General features: G+C 37.9%; 3 protein-coding genes across 3 annotated transcripts; 2 read left to right on the plus strand and 1 right to left on the minus strand.

Moving 5' to 3' along the window:
* Window positions 1-1,315: 1,315 nt before the first annotated feature.
* Window positions 1,316-5,204, plus strand: LOC106166988 (uncharacterized). The gene is made up of 2 exons (XM_013545647.2): window positions 1,316-1,516; window positions 3,645-5,204. Exons 1-2 carry the CDS (start codon window positions 1,336-1,338, stop codon window positions 4,490-4,492), a joined length of 1,029 nt encoding a protein of 342 aa, XP_013401101.2. The 5' UTR covers window positions 1,316-1,335; the 3' UTR covers window positions 4,493-5,204.
* Window positions 5,205-8,859: 3,655 nt separating this feature from the next.
* Window positions 8,860-13,305, minus strand: LOC147761000 (glycoprotein-N-acetylgalactosamine 3-beta-galactosyltransferase 1-like). The gene is made up of 4 exons (XM_087015876.1): window positions 13,030-13,305; window positions 10,952-11,458; window positions 10,190-10,356; window positions 8,860-9,571 (listed from the first exon to the last, which is right to left on the minus strand). The coding sequence occupies exons 2-4, from the start codon at window positions 11,442-11,444 to the stop codon at window positions 9,449-9,451; spliced, it is 783 nt and encodes a 260-aa protein (XP_086872002.1). The 5' UTR covers window positions 11,445-11,458; window positions 13,030-13,305; the 3' UTR covers window positions 8,860-9,448.
* A 2,012-nt stretch (window positions 13,306-15,317) lies between these two features.
* LOC147761001 (uncharacterized) lies at window positions 15,318-19,158 on the plus strand. Its single transcript, XM_087015668.1, has 2 exons — window positions 15,318-15,518; window positions 17,599-19,158. The coding sequence occupies exons 1-2, from the start codon at window positions 15,338-15,340 to the stop codon at window positions 18,444-18,446; spliced, it is 1,029 nt and encodes a 342-aa protein (XP_086871794.1). The 5' UTR covers window positions 15,318-15,337; the 3' UTR covers window positions 18,447-19,158.
* The last annotated feature ends 507 nt before the right edge of the window (window positions 19,159-19,665 follow it).

Genomic DNA, 19,665 nt, shown 5'->3' on the forward strand with positions numbered 1-19,665 from the left:
GAGGTTACACGGGGAAAGTGGAAAGTAATTATTTTAATAGCAGGGAAATTTTGTCACTGGTACCTTTTATGTCGTTTGAAACACAATTTCTGGCATTAAAGCTATTAAATATTTTTTGCATGTATCGAAAACTGCTCATGGATGGTTTAGTTGTTTTCACTTAAATAAATTATCTCAATTAAATGCGTATGTGTGTGAATCTATATCTATTATATGTGTGTTTTCAAACGGGGAAAGAAGGGAGATTTGAGCCTACGTGATAATTGCGATAACCACAGCATAATTATGCTGCATTATTTTAATCACTTGAAAGGTTTGGCCGTAAGTTTGAGTCGTGTTTGTACTGTTTGTACATTGTACTGAATTATCATGTTTTTTTTTCAATATATAGAACGAAAAGAGAAGCCATACGTTCGAAATAACGGATCAAAATAAAGGAGTTTAGCATTCACTTTTAGTGACATAGGAACAAAATTAGACGCTGACCAGCGATACACCTGCCTGAGAGGGCAGGGGGGGGGGGGGGGGGGCACGAAGTAAAATTTACGCCAGAAAGATTTCAAAGCCTTATTTAAGAACAAAAAGAAAGCACAACCAATGTTGACGCACGCACGCTGTTTATGACAGCGGGTGGGAACCAGTGCAATACGAGCTGCATTTTTCTACATTTATTTACTTGGAGATACAGTGTTTGCCGGCAATGAAAGCGCAAGGGAATAAAACTGAGAAAAAACTCCTACTACTTCAACACGCTGGTCATACGTGAAACCTTTGTTTTAAAATCTAACTTTTTCAGAATGCACTGATGCCCCTTCTTGTTCGATAAGACAATAAGTTGGCGGCCAGTAGCAATTGGTATCGGTAAACTGGTAGAGCAGAGGCAGTTGATGTGTTCGACTGTCAAAATAAATGCTTTTGACCCAACTGAAATAAACTTTATTAAACAAACCTTCCAACAGGTGCTCATTGATTTATGAGTCTACAAAATGGGCGTTTCTGACCTATTACATGTCATCTACCTACAGTTTGTGCAGTTTCGAGGGCGCCTTTTTAATCTCCATCTCTCTCTCTTTCGGCAACTTTTCTTGCGCTACTGATTGATTCGCCAGCGATGCTTGTTCTCATGAAAGTGCCAACTATCTATTATTTAATGTTTCATCACTTTCTGGAGTCTGAAGTTACGCCAGTGAAACGTATGTCAGTTTTAAGTTGATAAAATGTCCAATAGGAACCCGTCGCGTGGTATACGTTATGATAGTGCCACCAATTATTTACCTTATATGGTAAAGATTGTGCGGGCTGACAGTCACGGCGAGGCTGGGGTGCTACGTTGATATGTATAAATACGAACCCTCGAAACACAACTTCTCACCCTTCCTCATCCACTGGAGACGCAGGGACAGAAGAGAACCCATCAAGGACGCGACAGTTGCAGCAAGAAGCCCCGTACTTCTGAACGATACCATGCATTTGTTCCTGGCTATAGTGCTGTCTGCCAGCCTGGCGGTTGCCGAAGGTAAGTTCCAACATGATTCGAAGGTCGATCTTGCTCTTACCAAGGGCTTTCACGAACTCTTGACTGCATTTCAACCTCTTAGAACGCTAGACCGAACCTAGTGTAGGAACGTTTCCCGGAAACCGAGATTTAAACAGAGACCGTGACAGAGAATCAGATAGTCACCCATTGTTCTCTGGGCTTTATTCATTTCATCCGGGAAACGCGCTCCACCCCAAAGTGTGTAATGCCCTTGCTTTTAGCATCTTCAATTAAAGTTTTTGGTGAAGCTGCCCCCACCCACCCACCCACCCATAAAAAGCCTAAAAGTTGATCCTAAGACAAAATATTTAGTGCACTCCAGTTCAGGATAAAAACATACCGGTCTATTAAAATAAATGTTTGGTACATGTACTGTTCGGACTGCTGGACGCAGAAAGGACGCCGCCCAGTGTAAAGGGGGCTTTAGTGACAGCATGCAGTGACTAAGATCGGGGAGTGTTTTGTACAGTAACTTTAGTTGAATGACATGCTCTCATGATATTTATACAACCACGCATAATGTAAACAGGAGAAGAAGGCCCCTAGAGACTGCATGAGGTAGAAGTAGGGGTAAAGGAAGCGGCACATGTAACAACTGGAAAGTAGTTCAATAAATAATAAGAAAGTCCATAACTGAGTTGTATTTGGTACCTCGCGTAACATGAAGCCAATAACGTCGTCACTAAAGCCCCCTTTACACTGGGCGGCGTCCTTTCTGCGTCCAGCAGTCCGGCCCCATTTGAGAGTTAAAAAATTATAATATTTTACGTGCCGACAACTGGCCGATCATTGAGCATTCATTCTGATACAAAATTAATGCTCATGCCTCCTTATTAAGACCACAGCGATGCCAAATTTCATGGTCGCAGAAAGAACGCAGAAAGAACGCCGTCCAGTGTAAAGGGGGTATTTCTAACATTACAGAGGTATTGTTTAGTGAGGAACCACTGCCTAATCTGTTGTCCAAAATATAGCTGGATATATAGCAAATATAACAAGGATATGCCACTTTACTGATAACATACCTGACAGAGGCGCCCCTTCCAATCGCTGAGCGTCGGTGCTTCAGAGATTTTTAGTTCATCAATATCAAAACAAAGAATTCAGTCTTAAGAGAGGGTCCGAGAACATTAATTGTCAAGTAACCGTACAGCTACAGTCTAGCACACAAGTTTATAACGAGCAAAATATTTTCCTTTGATAACTGCAAGAAAATCAACTTCTCAGATTATGTATATTTAACCAACAAACCCGATAACCTGCCGATCACATTCTGGTATGTATATGAATAACCATTCAACGTAAAATGATACCCCTGTATGTTCAAGAACATGTACATCTGCAATGTCTGAGTCTTGAACTGAAAAATTTTGCAGATGGATTGCACGACTAGGAAAGCTCATTGACAAATATGAAACAAAAGAAAAAGAAATAAAATTCAAAGTTCACACTCATGAATTTGATGTTCATTATCACATATTGTAATCTAATGGAAATTGTGATGGTTTAAATTCAAAGGAGGTCAGAAAGTGCAAGAAATGTGTTCTCCAATCTGTCGCATGCCTAGTTGAATAGGTCAATGATAATATTTAGGTATTGTTCTTGAGACCCACTATAGCAAAACACAGTCAAGTTAAAAGCTAATGTTATATTTTTTTCTTGCCACTGAAATAAGGTTACAAGGGGTTGGGAAAACACACCCTTTATTTTCTTTGCATAAAGGGGGGATTGTACTCAGCGAACTGCTTCAACTTATATAAATCGATGACGACTTTCCTTCTTAACGTCGTTTCATCGATTGATTAATCGATTTTAGGTTGATACATGTTAGTTTGGTAACCAAGCTGAAGGGTCGTTTTTGTGATCTCTTGGTTTATTAATTAGTTTTTCAGCTTATGTTTTTTCGCGATTGATCGATGATTTATTCAATCGTTTCATTTGTTGTATGGTTGACAATGTAATTAAATGATTGAATTTGCAGTTGATGGATGATTTGATTGTGAAACAGCTCGATTGAGTGGTTAATTAACCAATATGTCGAATGACTGGTTTGTATGATAGTTGGTCGTCCAATTAGTAAATGACAGACGGTTACTTTGGTTTGCAGGAGGATACGTCAGCCCTAGGTTCATTGTTAGGCACAGGTCTAGCGGCCGTTGTTACGCCTATGCTGACTGGTGGTCCTGGGGCCATCATTATGAAAAATTCCGTGCAGACAATTGCCCCAATGCGGCTGAACTAGAATGGCATCAGAAGGAAGGACACTGGGGCTATCTGAAGGTCGTAGGCACTGCCGGACATTGTTTGAACCCCTTCGGCGGCTGGGCTCATCCAGGAGACAATACAGCAATTTTCCCACATCCAAATTGCTACAATTCTGCATTGTTTGCAATCAACCAAGAGAAGGGCTTCATCAAACATTCTGGGGGCAAATATGTTCACCCGTACCCATATAACGGTGAAATGCCAAGCTGGCATTCCGATACGATGATACACGGAGGAACTTTCTCAAATATGCAGTTTGACTTTCTTAACCGCAACCTCCAGAAAGTTCAGGTTATTCCAAACCCATCAGTTGCCGGAGACTGGGTTAAAATCAGCTGTTGGGGCCATGTTGGCCCTGGGTCTTTGTCGTATACATTTAAAGCTGGCTACTCTAAAACCGAGTCCTCGACGTTAACAAATTCATGGGAAATGACCATCGAAGTGGCCAAAAAAGTCATTACAGCCAGCGTCACCTATAGTGGTTCTTACTCAACCTCCTACGAATCGCAATGGACGCAGGAACGGGAAATAACCAGAACAGTCACTGTCACTGTAGCTGGCACCATATGTTTGTGGCAGTGGCAGTATGTATTTGAGCAGTTTAATGATAAATATGTGTTCAAACCCATGATTATGCAAGAAACCCGTTCTGACGTGAAACCAACCAATATCCCCAGAAACAAAAAGTAGAAATTGGTCCAATTACCTGTCAATCTTATTAATTTACAATATCTTTATTTCTTCTTTCTCTGCTATGCTAAATATCATGGATTGGGTTTTTGTCTCTTTTCCCCCACTATTCTGTCTATTTAATATTCAGATTTTTCTGATGACATACCTATAGAGGTATTTAGCGAACACACAAAGGCGTTTTTTTTCTGGTTGGGTTTTTGTAATAAACAGTGGATCATTAAGGTTGCTGTCGCTGAGAATTACACATTCTAAAATATGGTATTTGAATTCAATTCATTATAAACAGTATCACCATAATGAAATCACTTTTAAACCCAGAAATATAGTTTATGATACACGTTTCTCACTTCAATTGCCTTCGTAGTGTACGATCACTACCTTATATTATATTCTATTCTATACCTCACTACCTCAACTTGTAGTCATATTAACTTATTTTTATTTCTTACTCTGATAATCTCTTATTTTGGTGGAGGAACCAAAAAAATGAGCAAAATGATAAAAAAGGTTCTGATTCTTTTCTTAATGGACAGTTGTTCAGCATGGAGGACATCTTTCACGTTTGCTGCGCCCACAGTTAGTTTCACCAAGGAGGTAGTTGTTGGGACTCCTTGGTTTCACACATTTCGATTTTTGACAGTACTTGTAAACCACACTAGACCTGTTAATCCACATATTTGTAATAAAAGTAGAAAGACTCAGGACCACAGACACGTGCTTGACTTTTTTTTGTATCACGTCTCTCCGTTTGTTACCCTGAATCCTATTTTTTGCATATTATTTATTTATTTATATATCTATTTATTTTGCTTGCCCCTTTTCTTTGGAACAAATTTGTTATTATTTAAAGTTCTGTTCATGGACAGTGTTTTTCACGTTTATTACTCTCTTCAAAATGCTCAACAAACAAAGCGTAGATAAGTTTTTAATAATAAATGTATCAGACCGTTTTTATATTTTATAATTATTTAACGGAATCATCTCCAATTGAATTCCTCGTAAATAATTCAAACTTATGATTGCTTGAATAAGGACCTTATAGTCCATGGGCCAAATACCGACCCCCACCCCCTTAGTGATTTTTGTTCACTATGTTTTTCTAATAGGCCCTTAGTTTTTATTTTTTTGCGTGTTTGCCAGTAAAGTGGTTGTTGGTGTGTCTTGGTAACACACGGGTTAAAAAATGACAGTTCTGAGGCCAACAAAATCTTAAATATTTCAAATGCATTGACTAAATGACATTTAAAATCATTCTAGAGTCATTCTAAAATCATTCTAAAATGAGAGCTATATTCCTCATTTCATCTTAAATTTGGATGAGAACTTATTTTCATAATACTGCTCATCACTACTAGATGTGTGTCCATGTAAAATGATTAAAAAAGAAAGATGAAATGGTCAACAATAACCGAAGACTAGGTAACAGCAAATCTTGATTGGCTTTCCAATGAACTACAGCCAAGACATTTCACCTGTTACCATAAAGCCTTAATCCTGAATATGCAATTAAATATGGACAAGTATTTCCATGAAAGCAGTGTAGAAAGGTCATATAAGATTGCAATTGACTGCACAACTTTTAGAATTATACGTTTCTTGCATTAAAATTCATACCCGCACTGTCAATTGTGGCCATGTTGAATTTTGGAACAACCAAGCAAATATAATATGGCCAAATAAAAATAATTTATATTTAGATTATAGGTTAATTATGTTCAACAGAAAGTGTAAGATACATTTTGAAAGAAAAAAGTAACATTTATTCAGTTAGCACAGCAATATGTATACACCGTGTTTTGTGATGGCCACCTTGAGTTCCTTCGTCATTTCATCCTCAGAAAGTTTTTCACAGTATTTATTATATGCAGATTGGTACTTTTCAAATAATTCATCGTACTGTTCCAAATTTGTTTTCACGATATGAAGGTTATTAAAGTCAGTCATAGCATTCACTATTTTGTTACAGCATACTGTAACTGAGCGTAGCGCTGCACTTTTTCTGTCCTTTAAAGTTTTAATGGTAGTTGTGTCTGACTGTGGTACATCTGCGTTTGTTTCACCGTTCATGATGCCAGTGTTCGGAACAAAATATTTGTACTAATATTGTAGACGACGTTACGCATAAAATGACTGAATCATTTATTGTCTTTTAGATAGCACAATTTGTTACAGTTTCGTTATCAAAATGGACACCGTGGCACGTTTGTTCTTTGTGTACGTTGAGCTTTTGTACAAATCTAAAAAAAAATGAAAAATGACATAAGTATGCGACAAACAATAAACTCATAGAAACTAATATAAACAAACTACGGTATATACGTTAAAGTAAAAATAAAAAACATTTTACAATTACTCACATTATATGCTATCTACGGTTCCAAACACAGGTGACCGACCGGTATGCTTGCTACTTGTCTTCTGAATTCTCTATATATTTCTATACCACACACACCCAAAATCACGTGACTGATTACTGTTCGCATAACTAAGAGTGACCACACCCGCACAAAAACGAAGTAGATACTCCAGCGCAGTAGACTACTGCAATCATACTGCAAACATGCTTCAAATCTGCTTCGATGTGGGAGCTAATTAGCATATTTGAAACATGCTTCTATCATGCTGCTAATCTACTGCATTAATGCTCCTCCTCTGTACAAGCCTATGTAATTTTTGAAGTAGAATTGCAGTAGGCTATACTGCATTTCTACTGCAAATATGCTCCACACCTCTACTGCGTTTAAAATGCTTCTTTGCTACTTCGATACTACTGCATTTTCGTGCGGGCAAGGTCATGTGATTTGGTGCACTAACACTTGGATTGGCTGCCATTTTGGCAATTTAACTATGATATTTTTTCAAATAATTTCATTAATTGCTGAGGCCCAAGTCTTATTTTATAAGATTACAATACAGGTACCCGCGTTCATATATTTGAAATACATGACAATTTAAAGGTCTCAGAAATTATAATTCAAAACCCCTGTATTACTATGGCCACAGCTAAATCTGTCACACCCATAATAATAATAATAATTATACTACAACTACTACTACTACTACTACTACTACTAATTATAATAAATTTATTTTGAGTCTAAACTCCATTATTACATGTTCAGAAGACTTTACATATACATAAACAATTACTAAATAATCATTTATTAGGAATAGATAAATAAATAAATTACAGAGTTTAACGACAAAAAATTAAGAGTGTTCACATAAAAGTACTTACAGTACATAGCTAAAATATGTTTGTGAAGAAGAAATAATCAATTCTAGGTAAAAAAAAAGCCTTATTTACATATAGAAAAATTATAAGTATAAGCCTTATTTCTTACAGTGGAAAAATGCAATTACTATAACATTTGTAAAAACAATTTAAAAGTTGATTAGTCAAAAAAAATTCCTGAATAGGTATGTCGTTAATTCTTTTTTAAAATACTTGGTAGATTCAATTGATCGGATTTTCAGTGGTTATAAATTCCATTCCTTTGGACCTGCTGATTTAAAAGAAATGTCACCATAAGTTTTTAGGCGCATTTTTACCAGCTTATATAAGTAACAATTTGTCTACAGACCGCACGTTTCTTGCTGGAACATAGTGAGTGACTAATTCACTTAGGTAGATCGGTGCGACTTTGTAAAAAGCGTCATGAACAAGACTAGAAATTTAAAACAATCCTGGCTTGCAGTCAGGTAGCCAATGTAACTCTGCTAAAACTGGGGTGATATGGTTACTCATGGATGTACGGGTTGATAATTTAGCTGAGATGTTCTGAATACGCTGCAGTATTTTAATGTTTTTTTGACACCCATATAAAATAGAATTACAGAAACCCAATCTAGACGTTACTAAACAATTTGTAACTGTACATGTAGCTGCAGCAGAGTCAGAGAGGTGATTACGAATTGTGCATATGTTCCTAATATTAAATACTGCTCACTTGCATATGCTAGCAATTTGATTATTCATAGAAAGCGTTCTATCAACCACCCTCGTAGATCATCAATACACTTAGACAGCTTTTCCATTGATTCATTAGGATTTTTTACATTACAGCATGTTAAAATTTGCGTATCATCAGCATAGATGTTATAGCCAAAACTGTGATGTCTCAATATGGCCCCAGTGGGTCATGTATAGAAAGCTAGAGGTCCAAGAACATTACCTTGAGATGCACCAAAAGCTAACTCTGACACATTTGACAATATTCCATTAATTAAAACCTGTTGTGAGCGACCTGTATGATAAGAGCGTAAAAGACTAAGTGCAGAGTCCCTGATATCAACATAATCTTGTAGTTCATGATCGATTGTATCAAAAGCTGCAGACAGGACAAATAAGACTAAAAGAATCATTGAGTGTTCATTGACTCCACACGGGAGATCACTTTTTTATTCTTAGCAGTGGTGATTCAGTACTGTGTCTGGCCTAAATGTGATAGTAATCTTGCAGCAATGACCCTTTCAACGGTTTTTGATAGAAACGAGAGGTTAGACACAGATCTGTAATTTCCAAATGTATCAGTGTCTAGAGATGGCTTTTTTAGTAGGGCTTGAACCACACCTTTCTTGAGTTGACCAGTGAAAGAACCAGAAACAAAACTAGTACTGATGATGTGTGTTATCAGGTTGATGACAGCAGGGAGTATCTGAACCATGGGCGCTGTCGACATTGGATCAAGTATGCATGACGTCTTCTTAGAATTGTTAATTATTTTTGTAATGTAATATTTTCATCTTGATGACTTCATGGTTTGGCAACAAAGCTAGAAAACGTGTCAGTTTTGGTGTTTCAACTTCAAAGTTTTACAATTAAAGCAAAAATAACCTTTCGACTAATTATTTCCTGTGGGAGAAAAAAATCTTTTCAAGGGGTAAGCACTCTGTATACTGCTCCTAGCGCTTCCATCCTGTTGTCAGCAATACACAGAGCCAGCCGCATCTTTAGTCGACTTCTTCATTAATTCTTTTGTAATCCATTCGATAAACGTAATACTCAATCTCATACATGACAACGGGCTTGATATAATGAAATGAGATGGGGTACCTGCTACAGCATTCAAAACCCTGGAAAAGATTAAGAAAAAATACAGATCAGCGGTAGTTATTGGTAATGAAGTATATTCTATACTGATGTACACGCAAGAGTGCTAAAATATCAAGGCCAAAGTTAACATAAAGTAACAGTAGGTACTAGTAGTATGTTTTCGTCGGGATGTCTAGGTTGAACGTTTTGAATCTGCAATAATACAATTGTTCAATAAAGAAAAGTTGACATTTGTAGTAAAATCTGTTTAACCAAATTGAACAACAGTGTAGTAAACGGGGCAATTTTACAAAAAAATAAAAATAAAATAATAAATAAATAAATAAATAAATGAATAAATAAATAAAAAATAATAAATATAATAATAATAATAATAATAATAATAATAATAATAATAATAATAATAAATAAAAAATAAAATAAAATAAATGGCGAATTTGTCTAGTTTCGTTTGTTATGCTGTTTTTAACAATACAAGGGCGGGAGGGGTGAGCTCCGAAGGGGTGGGTGTGGAGGAGGCAGTGGCCCGCTGTAAGCACCACCCCCTTAGTCTGCCTTCGTATCTTCAGGGCCCCATCTAAATAAAATATATAATCATAAAATTTAAGATCGGCTGGTGTGGACTTTATCCTACCCACCTCCACTGCCCCATGAGCGTCCCCCTTTTTATACCAGTCAGCGTAGTGGCCCTTCAGGTGGACATAAGGAGGAAAAATCATAAACCGCTCTCTGCCCAACTCGTCCCGAGTGTCCACCGGTTCGGCACCAACACTTAACAAGCATTTCGCCGTTTTCATGTCCTCGGCTGATGTCCAGAAAACAAATGGCAGATTAAAATACTAAATCAAGTCAGAATATTTTTTGTTGATTTTAAGCCTATTGCGTGATCAGTGGATATATATATATATATATATATATATATATAGAAGGTACCCTGGATATGCTACATGTGTAAGAACATAATGTTTATTGAGACAGAATATATGTTTGAAGCTAATAGAACGGTGCAATGTGACATCTTCTCTACCACAATCTATCTCCTGTATTTCCAATTTGTGTGATTATGAATACAGTTGCCTATAAAGACTGCTTGGATTTTCACGTATACTTTAAGGTTATAAATGTTGTTAAAATATGCTGGGCAAATACCGTCATGCGGATTTCATTAGAAATATATATATTGACTATTGAACATTTTAACACGTGTCACGTAAACATACTGGTATGTGTCAGCTGTAACGAAAAGAGATCTGTTAGAGATATGCAACTTGAATAATAATAGGTTAAAAAGATGAAACGATATACAGGCTGTTCCTTATACAACGACCTATTTTGAATTGAGATGGAAAGCAAAAATGGTCGTTTTTATGGACCACCCTGTACATGTATGAAATACATACCCTCTCCGTCCTGCAGGCATTTCGGGTCGCTGTTAATGGCTTTCGTAACAAGCAATCTGACAGCTTCCCTGCTAAGCACCAACCCTGGACCTCCACTCATATACACGGACTTCTTAATTCTAGTATCAGCGTTGAATTCCCAATCACTGGGGTAAAACTGGTGTCCATAAAACTCTGCCCTCTTTGGGTCCCTAGATGTTAGATAATGTTTCAAATTTTCTACAATTACGTATGTATCAGGGTCAGCTTTGATAAAGAAATCTGCTTCGTTCAGATGATGCTCGTAAATGTATTTCCATGCAGCTTTGGCCTTTTTTGCAATGTGTCCTCTCCCGGGTGGTACACGTAAACCAATTGTTGGGAACGTCTTATTTTCCATGGAGCTCATAAATAATGTGACGTCACATCTTCTCGCCCACGTGTCTCTGACGTGAATAACACGCTTGTCGACATCTGGAGGATCAGTAAGTAGCCAACAAAGAACTCTTGGCATTGGAGGTCCTTTTTCTGTAAGCAAAGGTGAAATAATGTGTTTATATAGAAAAACATATCAGATAGCAAATCTGTTTTTATACTCCAAACATAAAGACGATCGAGATAGATTTGCTATGCATAAATGTAAACGTAGGACAGGGGCGGATCCAGAGAATTTTTCTGACAGTCTTCCATATTACGTTTGTTAATCCATCCTCCATTTTTGACCGTCTTCCGACAGAAAGAACAGATACCCGACGATGTAAACTTGAAAAGCTGACCGTCTTCCGATCTCAGAAGACGGCCTGAATCAGTACCTGCCTAATAATAAGTTGTTTCGCACTCTGTCTATCCCCTTTATTTTTCTTTGGTGTTTCATTCTACCGGTAGTCTACCCCATTATGAGTACATCTCTGACTCATCATCCCAATCACCCCTTGTCTTTTTGAAATTTGTTTTTGAAAACACTTTTGATGCGGGATCCCAAAGGGAAAATGAGATGAGATTACTTCAACAGGATAATTTTATCACAGGTGCTTTTTATTTCTCTTAAAATTCAATCATTAAAATAATTACAGTAATCAAATATTTTCCCTGGGAATCGTCAATTGCGCATTTTGGTAGATAGTAAGATTTTCCATTTGGAGGGGGGGGGGAGAAAGGAAGACGACAAGATGACTAAATCTGTTTGCATAGTCATTACCTTGACTAGAAAAGTATGCTTACGTTACAGATATTTCCCTAACCAGCCGTCTCTGTAATTGCAGATTTTTATAAGTCTCAGATTTGTATCTCAAAGCCTGCCTTAATTTTGACCACATAGATGCAAGTGTTCAAAAATTGCTTTTGTTAACGGCTCCCCGCACGAAAACGAAGTAGATACTCCAGCGCAGTAGACTACTTCAATCATACTGCAAACATGCTTCAAATCTGCTTCGATTGGGGAGCTAATTAGCATATTTGAAACATGCTTCTATCATGCTGCTAATCTACTGCATTAATGCTCCTCCTCTGTACAACCCTATGTAATTTTTGAAGTAGCATTGCAGTAGGCTATACTGCATTTCTACTGCAAATATGATCCACACCACTACTGCGTTAATGCTTCTTTGCTACTTCGATACTACTGCATTTTCGTGCGGGTCAAGCCAATGTTAAGATTTTAGCAGTGCATGCATTCTCTCATTATGATGCAGGCGGAATGCGACTACCTGTACAATAAGTGGTAGATAGTCGTTGGGATCCGTTTTATTAAAATCACTGGCCGAAAAGAAAGTTAAACAGGGCAACCATATTTTTAAAAGTTATACTGGAGAAATGAATTGTAGATCTCCGCTAATAACGAACGGTACCCCCCCCCCCCCACCCCTATTTACCTTACAGATGTATCCACAGCAGCGCTTCGCGGGCGCCAACACACTTCCACACACAAACACACTCACTTTAACTGTCGCACACACTCCAACTCTCTCTAGTAACCTTTCTCTCTCTCTCTCTCACACACACACACACACACACACACACACACACACAGCACTTCCTGTGTATATTCTGATTATGAAGAGAAAATATACGTTTAACATCTTTGTTACTTGTATTTTTACCTGGTCTCGAGGCATGCTGGTCCGTATCTACATGTATCTCCTCACGAGAACGAGTTAGTAGTCCTTGTATAACCAGTTGTACTGCTATGTTAGATATTACTATGGCGGGTATCACGGTGAAATAGATTTGGCTTCGCCATGTTCAATGAAAAAATACTGTATTGGGGGTAGGTGATATGCCAAATGTTTCCCTCATGCCCCACAGGTGGTTTTCCATATGCATGTATATATTTCTGTGCACGTGTCCATTGCCACATGACATTATTCTAGTCTCTCGTTTGACGAAGACTCTATTGCAAGTTAAATGAGGCCATTGTTCTAGCTTGTACGTACTGTACTTGTTTGAATACCTAATGTATTCGCTAACGCCGGTGAATATGGGCAAAAATGAGGGACAAGATCTATGATAATATCCTGTAGAAAATATCTTTAACTTTGTTATGGAACTGATATATTCTAGCTTGGACTAAAAACACTCATTGGTCCAAATGAGCTTTTTTCTTTTAGATATGCATGTTTATGTGCATTATTTGACCTAATTCTATAGGACCTCGCATTTTGCGTGACAAATTTCATTAATGCATGTCTCGCCGAAAATAGGGGAGGCTGAGCAGCTTAGTAAATCTACGCGGAAGATCGAAGTAAGAGATAGTCAAGGTGCTGAAAAAGAGCTATAAATATCTACTGGTACAATCACATGTACATATGGGTCTGTAATACAATCTTTATACACAAACATGTAAGTGGAGGGCATTTTTTGAGCTAAAAATAATTTATGTCACAGGCCCCCTGTGCAAGTTCGTATTGCGGAAAAAGTTTGAAGTCGGTAATCTATGGTTGGGCTTCTCTAAACTTTAAACATTGACTTATTTTTCTTGTTCATGTTCAATTAGTACAGAAGAGAACAGTTTCTCTGATCATCTGATATATCCTGCGTCGTTTTTCAAAGCAGTTTTACGAAATTATTTTTAATACGAGGTTACACGGGGAAAGTGGAAAGTAATTATTTTAATAGCAGGGAAATTTTGTCACTGGTACCTTTTATGTCGTTTGAAACACAATTTCTGGCATTAAAGCTATTAAATATTTTTTGCATGTATCGAAAACTGCTCATGGATGGTTTAGTTGTTTTCACCTAAATAAATTATCTCAATTAAATGCGTATGTGTGTGAATCTATATCTATTATATGTGTGTTTTCAAACGGGGAAAGAAGGGAGATTTGAGCCTACGTGATAATTGCGATAACCACAGCATAATTATGCTGCATTATTTTAATCACTTGAAAGGTTTGGCCGTAAGTTTGAGTCGTGTTTGTACTGTTTGTACATTGTACTGAATTATCATGTTTTTTTTTCAATATTTAGAACGAAAAGAGAAGCCATACGTTCGAAATAACGGATCAAAATAAAGGAGTTTAGCATTCACTTTTAGTGACATAGGAACAAAATTAGACGCTGACCAGCGATACACCTGCCTGAGAGGGCAGGGGGGGGGGGGGGGGCACGAAGTAAAATTTACGCCAGAAAGATTTCAAAGCCTTATTTAAGAACAAAAAGAAAGCACAACCAATGTTGACGCACGCACGCTGTTTATGACAGCGGGTGGGAACCAGTGCAATACGAGCTGCATTTTTCTACATTTATTTACTTGGAGATACAGTGTTTGCCGGCAATGAAAGCGCAAGGGAATAAAACTGAGAAAAAACTCCTACTACTTCAACACGCTGGTCATACGTGAAACCTTTGTTTTAAAATCTAACTTTTTCAGAATGCACTGATGCCCCTTCTTGTTCGATAAGACAATAAGTTGGCGGCCAGTAGCAATTGGTATCGGTAAACTGGTAGAGCAGAGGCAGTTGATGTGTTCGACTGTCAAAATAAATGCTTTTGACCCAACTGAAATAAACTTTATTAAACAAACCTTCCAACAGGTGCTCATTGATTTATGAGTCTACAAAATGGGCGTTTCTGACCTATTACATGTCATCTACCTACAGTTTGTGCAGTTTCGAGGGCGCCTTTTTAATCTCCATCTCTCTCTCTTTCGGCAACTTTTCTTGCGCTACTGATTGATTCGCCAGCGATGCTTGTTCTCATGAAAGTGCCAACTATCTATTATTTAATGTTTCATCACTTTCTGGAGTCTGAAGTTACGCCAGTGAAACGTATGTCAGTTTTAAGTTGATAAAATGTCCAATAGGAACCCGTCGCGTGGTATACGTTATGATAGTGCCACCAATTATTTACCTTATATGGTAAAGATTGTGCGGGCTGACAGTCACGGCGAGGCTGGGGTGCTACGTTGATATGTATAAATACGAACCCTCGAAACACAACTTCTCACCCTTCCTCATCCACTGGAGACGCAGGGACAGAAGAGAACCCATCAAGGACGCGACAGTTGCAGCAAGAAGCCCCGTACTTCTGAACGATACCATGCATTTGTTCCTGGCTATAGTGCTGTCTGCCAGCCTGGCGGTTGCCGAAGGTAAGTTCCAACATGATTCGAAGGTCGATCTTGCTCTTACCAAGGGCTTTCACGAACTCTTGACTGCATTTCAACCTCTTAGAACGCTAGACCGAACCTAGTGTAGGAACGTTTCCCGGAAACCGAGATTTAAACAGAGACCGTGACAGAGAATCAGATAGTCACCCATTGTTCTCTGGGCTTTATTCATTTCATCCGGGAAACGCGCTCCACCCCAAAGTGTGTAATGCCCTTGCTTTTAGCATCTTCAATTAAAGTTTTTGGTGAAGCTGCCCCCACCCACCCACCCACCCATAAAAAGCCTAAAAGTTGATCCTAAGACAAAATATTTAGTGCACTCCAGTTCAGGATAAAAACATACCGGTCTATTAAAATAAATGTTTGGTACATGTACGAGGTGTGACGACGTTATTGGCTTCATGTTACGCGTGGTACCAAATACAACTCAGTTATGGACTTTCTTATTATTTATTGAACTACTTTCCAGTTGTTACATGTGCCGCTTCCTTTACCCCTACTTCTACCTCATGCAGTCTCTAGGGGCCTTCTTCTCCTGTTTACATTATGCGTGGTTGTATAAATATCATGAGAGCATGTCATTCAACTAAAGTTACTGTACAAAACACTCCCCGATCTTAGTCACTGCATGCTGTCACTAAAGCCCCCTTTACACTGGGCGGCGTCCTTTCTGCGTCCAGCAGTCCGGCCCCATTTGAGAGTTAAAAAATTATAATATTTTACGTGCCGACAACTGGCCGATCATTGAGCATTCATTCTGATACAAAATTAATGCTCATGCCTCCTTATTAAGACCACAGCGATGCCAAATTTCATGGTCGCAGAAAGAACGCAGAAAGAACGCCGTCCAGTGTAAAGGGGGTATTTCTAACATTACAGAGGTATTGTTTAGTGAGGAACCACTGCCTAATCTGTTGTCCAAAATATAGCTGGATATATAGCAAATATAACAAGGATATGCCACTTTACTGATAACATACCTGACAGAGGCGCCCCTTCCAATCGCTGAGCGTCGGTGCTTCAGAGATTTTTAGTTCATCAATATCAAAACAAAGAATTCAGTCTTAAGAGAGGGTCCGAGAACATTAATTGTCAAGTAACCGTACAGCTACAGTCTAGCACACAAGTTTATAACGAGCAAAATATTTTCCTTTGATAACTGCAAGAAAATCAACTTCTCAGATTATGTATATTTAACCAACAAACCCGATAACCTGCCGATCACATTCTGGTATGTATATGAATAACCATTCAACGTAAAATGATACCCCTGTATGTTCAAGAACATGTACATCTGCAATGTCTGAGTCTTGAACTGAAAAATTTTGCAGATGGATTGCACGACTAGGAAAGCTCATTGACAAATATGAAACAAAAGAAAAAGAAATAAAATTCAAAGTTCACACTCATGAATTTGATGTTCATTATCACATATTGTAATCTAATGGAAATTGTGATGGTTTAAATTCAAAGGAGGTCAGAAAGTGCAAGAAATGTGTTCTCCAATCTGTCGCATGCCTAGTTGAATAGGTCAATGATAATATTTAGGTATTGTTCTTGAGACCCACTATAGCAAAACACAGTCAAGTTAAAAGCTAATGTTATATTTTTTTCTTGCCACTGAAATAAGGTTACAAGGGGTTGGGAAAACACACCCTTTATTTTCTTTGCATAAAGGGGGGATTGTACTCAGCGAACTGCTTCAACTTATATAAATCGATGACGACTTTCCTTCTTAACGTCGTTTCATCGATTGATTAATCGATTTTAGGTTGATACATGTTAGTTTGGTAACCAAGCTGAAGGGTCGTTTTTGTGATCTCTTGGTTTATTAATTAGTTTTTCAGCTTATGTTTTTTCGCGATTGATCGATGATTTATTCAATCGTTTCATTTGTTGTATGGTTGACAATGTAATTAAATGATTGAATTTGCAGTTGATGGATGATTTGATTGTGAAACAGCTCGATTGAGTGGTTAATTAACCAATATGTCGAATGACTGGTTTGTATGATAGTTGGTCGTCCAATTAGTAAATGACAGACGGTTACTTTGGTTTGCAGGAGGATACGTCAGCCCTAGGTTCATTGTTAGGCACAGGTCTAGCGGCCGTTGTTACGCCTATGCTGACTGGTGGTCCTGGGGCCATCATTATGAAAAATTCCGTGCAGACAATTGCCCCAATGCGGCTGAACTAGAATGGCATCAGAAGGAAGGACACTGGGGCTATCTGAAGGTCGTAGGCACTGCCGGACATTGTTTGAACCCCTTCGGCGGCTGGGCTCATCCAGGAGACAATACAGCAATTTTCCCACATCCAAATTGCTACAATTCTGCATTGTTTGCAATCAACCAAGAGAAGGGCTTCATCAAACATTCTGGGGGCAAATATGTTCACCCGTACCCATATAACGGTGAAATGCCAAGCTGGCATTCCGATACGATGATACACGGAGGAACTTTCTCAAATATGCAGTTTGACTTTCTTAACCGCAACCTCCAGAAAGTTCAGGTTATTCCAAACCCATCAGTTGCCGGAGACTGGGTTAAAATCAGCTGTTGGGGCCATGTTGGCCCTGGGTCTTTGTCGTATACATTTAAAGCTGGCTACTCTAAAACCGAGTCCTCGACGTTAACAAATTCATGGGAAATGACCATCGAAGTGGCCAAAAAAGTCATTACAGCCAGCGTCACCTATAGTGGTTCTTACTCAACCTCCTACGAATCGCAATGGACGCAGGAACGGGAAATAACCAGAACAGTCACTGTCACTGTAGCTGGCACCATATGTTTGTGGCAGTGGCAGTATGTATTTGAGCAGTTTAATGATAAATATGTGTTCAAACCCATGATTATGCAAGAAACCCGTTCTGACGTGAAACCAACCAATATCCCCAGAAACAAAAAGTAGAAATTGGTCCAATTACCTGTCAATCTTATTAATTTACAATATCTTTATTTCTTCTTTCTCTGCTATGCTAAATATCATGGATTGGGTTTTTGTCTCTTTTCCCCCACTATTCTGTCTATTTAATATTCAGATTTTTCTGATGACATACCTATAGAGGTATTTAGCGAACACACAAAGGCGTTTTTTTTCTGGTTGGGTTTTTGTAATAAACAGTGGATCATTAAGGTTGCTGTCGCTGAGAATTACACATTCTAAAATATGGTATTTGAATTCAATTCATTATAAACAGTATCACCATAATGAAATCACTTTTAAACCCAGAAATATAGTTTATGATACACGTTTCTCACTTCAATTGCCTTCGTAGTGTACGATCACTACCTTATATTATATTCTATTCTATACCTCACTACCTCAACTTGTAGTCATATTAACTTATTTTTATTTCTTACTCTGATAATCTCTTATTTTGGTGGAGGAACCAAAAAAATGAGCAAAATGATAAAAAAGGTTCTGATTCTTTTCTTAATGGACAGTTGTTCAGCATGGAGGACATCTTTCACGTTTGCTGCGCCCACAGTTAGTTTCACCAAGGAGGTAGTTGTTGGGACTCCTTGGTTTCACACATTTCGATTTTTGACAGTACTTGTAAACCACACTAGACCTGTTAATCCACATATTTGTAATAAAAGTAGAAAGACTCAGGACCACAGACACGTGCTTGACTTTTTTTTGTATCACGTCTCTCCGTTTGTTACCCTGAATCCTATTTTTTGCATATTATTTATTTATTTATATATCTATTTATTTTGCTTGCCCCTTTTCTTTGGAACAAATTTGTTATTATTTAAAGTTCTGTTCATGGACAGTGTTTTTCACGTTTATTACTCTCTTCAAAATGCTCAACAAACAAAGCGTAGATAAGTTTTTAATAATAAATGTATCAGACCGTTTTTATATTTTATAATTATTTAACGGAATCATCTCCAATTGAATTCCTCGTAAATAATTCAAACTTATGATTGCTTGAATAAGGACCTTATAGTCCATGGGCCAAATACCGACCCCCACCCCCTTAGTGATTTTTGTTCACTATGTTTTTCTAATAGGCCCTTAGTTTTTATTTTTTTGCGTGTTTGCCAGTAAAGTGGTTGTTGGTGTGTCTTGGTAACACACGGGTTAAAAAATGACAGTTCTGAGGCCAACAAAATCTTAAATA

Source organism: Lingula anatina, chromosome 6, assembly GCF_051362555.1.
Source record: "Lingula anatina isolate TDL-2025a chromosome 6, LinAna3.0, whole genome shotgun sequence".
In the NCBI taxonomy this organism is placed as follows: Eukaryota; Metazoa; Brachiopoda; class Lingulata; order Lingulida; family Lingulidae; genus Lingula; species Lingula anatina.